This window comes from Pteropus vampyrus, unplaced genomic scaffold, assembly GCF_000151845.1.
Source record: "Pteropus vampyrus isolate Shadow unplaced genomic scaffold, Pvam_2.0 Scaffold23, whole genome shotgun sequence".
NCBI lineage: Eukaryota > Metazoa > Chordata > Mammalia > Chiroptera > Pteropodidae > Pteropus > Pteropus vampyrus.
Genome location: NW_011888804.1, coordinates 6553395 through 6560302, shown reverse-complemented (window position 1 = coordinate 6560302; position 6908 = coordinate 6553395). Strand labels below are relative to the sequence as shown.

At 47.8% G+C, this 6908-nt stretch overlaps 1 protein-coding gene across 1 annotated transcript in view; it reads right to left on the bottom strand.

Moving 5' to 3' along the window:
* RNFT2 (ring finger protein, transmembrane 2) overlaps positions 1-6908 on the bottom strand; it is a 53085-nt gene that overhangs the window by 7867 nt on the left and 38310 nt on the right. The window contains exon 4 of the mRNA XM_023528248.1: positions 1426-1575. Coding sequence (XP_023384016.1) covers positions 1426-1575 — 150 coding nt within the window. The remainder of the gene's footprint in view (positions 1-1425; positions 1576-6908) is intronic.

The following is a 6908-nucleotide window of genomic DNA, read 5'->3' as shown; positions in this document are numbered from 1 at the left end:
GCGTGAAGCCAACTCACCTGAGAGGTGCAGAGAAGCTTCAGGGCTTTCCTAACTCCACCCACACGGCCACAGATGTCGAAGGACTGAAAGGAGAGCGGGTGATGGTTGAAAAGTATGCAAGGGTGGGATAGGGTCTCGCTCACCACTCCCGAACAATTCCCGTAGACGCCCCGCTCCCTGCCCGCCTTTGCCTCTGAGCACTTTCGAGGCACTTCTTCCCCTCTGAAACTCCGCATTCCCATCAGTTTTGCTTGGCTTTGGCCTTCCTGCCTTATACGGGCATTCTCTCATGCTACCTGGGCCAGGACAGCAAACACATGGCATGCATACTGCATTTCCCTGCTCCCAAGCCCAGGGCAGGCATTGCTAATCGATCACAGCACTCTTCTTCTGAGCCCAGCCAAGGCCTGATAATCCTTCTCCATCTGGCACTCCAATCAGGCACTACCAGTCGGTCAGGATCAGCAGGCAAGATAAGCCCCAGTGGCTGACACTGCATGGATTGCCTGACTAGTCCTGCTGGGAGGAGGAAAGAGAAGGACACATGCAATCGCCTAGGATTTTCTAAAGCCAGAAACGGAGAAGGAAAAAGAAAGAGAAAGATGTACTTATTCTTGGGGGGCGGGGGAGGTAAAAACTGATTTGTACTAATGATGAAAAGGGAAGCCCTGCATACCGATGTGCAGAGCTGAGGGTGTGCAATTTAAGAGGAACAGAAAACGAATTCAGCGGCAGTGTTGTCTGTGGGTTAAGAACTGCAGGCTTTCGAGGCAGGCTGCCCGGGTCTGACACTCACGCCGTCATCTCTAGCTGAGTGGTACCCGGCAAGTTACATACATCTCTCTGAGCCTCAGTTTCCTCACCCATAAAATGGGAGTGATAATGGCAGGCATCTCGAAAGGCTGTTGTGAAGAAGACTGCGTGAAAGGACAGCACATGGTGAGCTTTGTGGGCAAGAACTCGGGGCGGGTTTAACCATAAAAAGGAGTGAAGTACTGACACCTGCTACGACGTGAAGACGCCTTGGAAACAAGATGCTGCGTGAAAGAAGCCAGACATAGGGTCACGTATCATACGATTCCATTTACACGAAATATCCAGAAGAGGCAAATCCATGGAAATAGCTAGCAGGCCGGTGGTTGCCAGGGGCCGGGTTGGGGGAGAGAGTGGAGGAACGGGGAGTGACTGCTAATGGGGACCAGGTTTCTTTTTGGGGTGACGAAAATGTCTTGGAACTAACAAGAGGTGGTGGTGGCCCTACACTGTGAATCTGCTAAATGTCACTGAATTTTGTGTTGTAAGAATTTTACCTCAGTTGAAAAAAGAGAGATTAGGGTGTTATTCCAAGCTCTCCACTTGCCCCCCAGGCCCGGCTAGTGGATGGGGCCTTCCGTAGGCCAGCCCTCCAGCCTCTGGGCACCTCACCTTGCAGAGGCTGTAGAGGATCATCAGGACCCCTCCCAGAAAGTAGCTGTTGGAGGTGTCATCACCCATGATGTATTTATACCACAGCTGGATGGGGACAAGCGAGCGGAACAGCTGGCTCAACTCCTCGATGACCAGATAGAACTTTCCCTGAAACCACACAGAAAGCATCAATTATTATTAGCAGTAAAGACCCAAAGGACCCAGCCGGGGGGCCCCCGGCCCAGGCAGTAATGACATTCCAGGTCATAGGCAGGCCATTAATCAGCTTTGGAAAGCACTCAGGCTTGCTCCTAATGGGCCTGAGATATGACCGGGGAGACGTGGCCCCTGCCCGCTGCCCTCACCCACTGCTCACCAGCCCAGAAGATCAGAGCCCCGAGGATAGTGTTTCGAAGATGGAGAAACCAGACACCTTTGGTAGAGAGCTGGAGGGTGGGTAGTGACCCTGGTGCCTGCTGTGGCTTTGAGGCTCAAAGCCAACTGTGAGGGCATAGTCCCTGCCCCGTACACAGATCACCTCCGTCTCTAGAGGGCTGACCCAGGCATCACAGGGACATGGGGCAGGATGGACCACAGGATGCAGGTAAGGGCAGGCCGAGAGGCAGGCAGGGGAAGGTATGCGTTTTCCATTCCAGGAGAATGTCTACTGTCACCACGGAGGCAGGATAATATCTGGTGAAAGAACATGGACTTGAGGACTCAGACGGGGCGAGGCTTGAATCTTATCTTGCTGCATGTTTGTGAGCTTCAGTGTCTACATCTACAGAATGGACGTCACGATTCCTACCTTTTGGGGTTGTTCTGAGGATTGAAAGAGATAAGCAGGAAAAGCACCTCACACTATACCTGGCACACAGCAGTGCTCGACAAGTTCTATTTCCCTTCTTCCTTTTCCCTTGGACAAGTCCCCCAAGCTTTCTGTGGCCTGTGCTATAAAATGGAGATGAAAATAGCCCCAGCCTGTCATGTCTAATAAAAAACATACACCTACTTATGACCCAGCAATTCCACTCCTAGGTATGTACCCAAGAGAAATAAAAACATATGCCCACTTGTAGGTCATGGCAATTTTATTCATAATATCCCCAAACTGGAAACAGTCCAACTGCTCATCAAAGGAAGAGTGGACAAACAAATTGTGGTATATCTACACAGTAGAATACTACTCAGCAATAAAAATGAACAAATGGCTGATATACACAACGACATGGATGAATCTCACAGGCATCATGTTAAACCAAAGGAGACAGTTATTAGAGAGCACACATTGCACAATCCTGATTTATATGAAGTCTCAGAATAGGTAATGCTAACCCATAGTGATGGAAATCAGATCAGTAGTTGCCTAGGGTGAGGGGTGGGGAGAATCGACTGTGAGGTGATATCAAGGAATTTTAGGGAGTGATAAAAATATGTTATCTTATGATTGGGATGGTGGTTACATGAGTGTACACATTTGCCAAAACTCATTGAAATATATGCTGCAAATGTGTGCATTTATTGTATTTAAATTATACCTCAAGAAACCTGATTAAAATAAATAAACAAACATAAGGCCTAGACATACGTGGCCTAAAAAACGTAAATAATCTTTGCTCCAGCAAGTCTATTTCTAGGAATTTCCTTCTCTTCTTTCCTTCCATTACTGATGATAAAGACTCCAACACATCCCCAAAATTTCAGAGCGGGCTCAGGTCCTTTTTTTTAGTGGCTTCACTATATATGCCAAGCTCTTCCTCTGCAGATGGAATACTGGTCCCCGATTCTTTGCCAAGCTAACACCCATTCATCTTTTGGGTCTTAGCTAACTGTCACCTCCAATGAGAAGTCTTCCTGAACTCTTTAATTAAATTAGGTGCTCCTGTTACACCCTCTAAATCACTCCTTCGGAGCACTTCTCACAATATTTAAAACATTATTTTGGTATCTGTCTGTCCCACTGGATGGGGAGCCCCCTAAGTGCAAAGGTAATTTAGTTCCTGGTCATATCACCAGTATCTAGCACATAGTAGGCGCTCATTTAATAACTGGGGCCTTCTGAAGCTAAAGATGACACTCTCATTACTGACATCAACTTCACAGAGTTTGCTGATGAAGGAGAGTTGGAACATCAAAGAGAGGCTGTGTCTTTATAAGCAAGCGCCAGTGTCACAGAAGATAAAATAAAGGGACTGAGTGCCTGTGTGGCACCATGCTAAAGGTAGTAATTAGCTGCCGGGGGCGGGCCACTTGGAGGAGATAAAACCACCAGGGAAAACTGGGCATATCCCAGTGAAACCATCTCTCTCTAATTAAGCAGTTTTATAATTCCAGGTTTCTCAAGCATGTTATTTCTGACGACCACCATATGGAACGTGTGGTTTCTCCGGGGTGTCAGAGCACAGGGACGGAGATCAGATTATGAGCTGTCTGGTCTCCCTGCCACCCGCGAAGTGGGGATGGCAGCAATTGCTGCGGGGCTGAGGGACCGAGGTTCTCTCCTGGGATTCTGATACAGGGGGCGGGGAGGCAGATTCTATTCTGATTTCCTTACTGCTAGGATGGGGGGTGGGACAAAAAGGGAAACGGGAAACAAGCAAACAACAGAGGGCTGACTCTGGAAGGGGTGGTAAATGAAGGGGAGTGGGATGCGGAGAAGCGGAAGAAATGAACAGAGAATTTCTGAGACGCACCTACATGGGAAAGATGATCTGAAGTATTATGGGGGTGAGCAGGAAGGGAGGGGAGACACAATCAGATAATTGTCAGCAGCGTAAATGTATAAAGAATGGATAGAGATGAAATATTTTTCTGCACTGAGATTAATAACGAATATGTGTACAGCTGTGCCTGTTACTGAATCTCTTTCATACACATTTTTTCATTTCTAGAAGCAGGACAGCACCGTTGGTAAGGGCACAGGATTTGGGGCTCCGAGATCAGATCTGACACCTACTACATTGGTTGATTTTGGACAAAAATTTAACCTCTCTGAGGCTCAGTTTCTTCATCTGTAAAAGGGGGTTGAAATTATATATATCCACTCATCCATCCATGCATCCATCCGTCCATCTGTCCATCCACCCACCCACCCACAGTGGTGTGCTGGTAAACCAGTTCTCTGGAAAACAACAAAACAAGGCCCTGATTTGTGCGTTTGCCAATTTCTGTGGTGTAAATACTCCCACAAGGCCACTTTCAAGATACCAAGGATTTAATAACTACTTGCAAATTTTCTGAAAATTTAACCATCCTTCTCAGTAGCCAGTGCAATCTGGCTCCTATACACCAGGGTGACTGTGAAGATTAAACGGGCAAATGGACCTAACATAGGGGGTACCCAGGAAGGGCCCAGTATGTGATAAGAGCTCGTAATGAGAATCTGGAGATGTGTTATTGTCATCCCTTAGAGATGAGAAACCTCGGGTTCAGAGGAACTAAGGAACACTAGAATGAGACAGAAGTGCTACCTGGGACGTCAAGATCGGGCCTCACGAGACCTGGCAGCTCTCACTGCCTTCCTGTTGCCTGCCATGCCTCTTGCTGCCCCCATGTTGTGAGAAGGCCAAGTGACAAGGAGACGTCATGTGAAGAGGGAGAGGCTGTGAGACCCCATGGGGAAGAAGAAAGCAAAGCAGCCGACAGTGAGAACTGACGCCCCAGATACAGGGCCTTATACGAGTCATTCCAGCCATTTCAGCTGAGGCATTGGAACTGAGAGAGGAAAAGCCATCTTGGATGGTCCAGCCTCAGCAGACGTCATGTGGAGACCGGCTGTCCCCGACGTGCCCAGACTGAACTTCTGACCCACAGAATCATGGGAAGTAATAAAATGGTTGTTTTAAGCAGACAGGAAAGAAAGGAGGAAGGGAAGGAGGGGGAAAGAAAGAGAAAGAAAGAAAAAGAATGAACTAAAGTATTCATCTAAGACTACTCGGCTAGTGCTATGGGTTGAATTGAAGTCCTAATGCTCAATGTGATAGAATTTGGAGAAGGAGCCTTTTGGTGAAAATTAGGTTATGAGGGTGGAGCCCTCATGAATGGGATTAGTGCCCTTATAAGAACTGATATGAGAGAGCTAGCTGACCGGCGTTCTCACAAGGAGACCGCCGTCTGCAAGCCAGAGACTTCTCACTAGGAGCCGAATAGGCCAGCACCTTGACCTTGGACTTCCCAGCCTCCATAACTATGAGAAATAAATGTCTGTTGTTTAAGCCACCTGCCTGTGGCATTTTGTTAGAGCAGCCTGAGCAGACAAATACAGCTGGCCAGTAGCCGACCTGTGATGTGAATGTAGGTCTTTTATTCTTATCTTTTGCCTGAGTTTAAGTCCCAGCTCTGCCACTTTCTAGCTGTGAACCTCTAGCAAAGTCCTTCCTCTCCCTGTGCCCAGTCCCCTGCGGTCATTCTTGATTCTCCTTTCTCTCATAAGCATCATCTGACCTGTCTATAAAGCTTGTTGGAAACAGTTCCTTAACTGACCTCTGCTTCTGTCCTTGTCCCCTCTATGGTTTATCCCTCACACAGCAGCTAGAATGAGCCTTTCAAGATACAAGGCAACTCGATTCATCTGGCTGGCTTCGAACCTGCCAATGTCTTCTGTCTCGTGAGGCGTGATATCTGAAACCCTTGCCACGTCCTCCAGATCCGACAGATCTGCTGGGCCTATTTCTCAACAAAAGCCAAGCACAGTCCTACTCCAGGGCCTCTGCATTTCTTCTTCCCTCTCCCTGGAGCACCCTTCCTCCTGATACCTGTCCGCTGGCTCCCTCACTTCCCTTAGGTCTTGGCACAAATGTCACCTTGTCAAGAAGGAACACTGACCAGCGGACGTCGAATAGCACCTATGGACTCCCCTCTTCTCCCTAACACTCCCCGCCCTGTGTCCCGGCTTCACTTGCTTCACTGCACTCACCCCCGAACATCGTCTATATTTCTTTGTATAAGCTCCTGAAACGCAGGGGCTCTGTATCTTTTGGCCATTCATGGTTTCTGTCTGCAGAACCTAGAACAGTGCTGGGCACCAAACAGGGTGCGCAATACACATCTGCGGAAGGAATAAGTGGGCCTCGGTGTCCTCGTCTCTAAACTGGAGATAATAACATGTCCCTCATAGGGTCGTGACGGTAATAACAGCAAATGTAGACACTGAGGACTTATTATTTGCCAGGTGCTGTTTTAAGCACTTTTATGATTTCATTTCGTCCTCACAACCAGTGAGAGATAGAAGCTATCGTTTAGAAGCTCATTTTGCAGAAGAGCGAACCGAGGCACAGAGAAGTTAAGTCACTTGCTTAAGGTCACATGGCTCATAGGTGGCAGAGACAGAATTTGAATACCGGCGGGCTGGCTCCGAAGGCCACTTTATAAAAATCTCTTGTTGGAAAAACAAGTAACACATGTAAAGAGCTTAAAACAAGGTGTGACATACCATAACATTATATATTGGCCATTACTATTATTACTACTACTTGTGGCCAGCTAAAAGCAGCTCGTTTTGG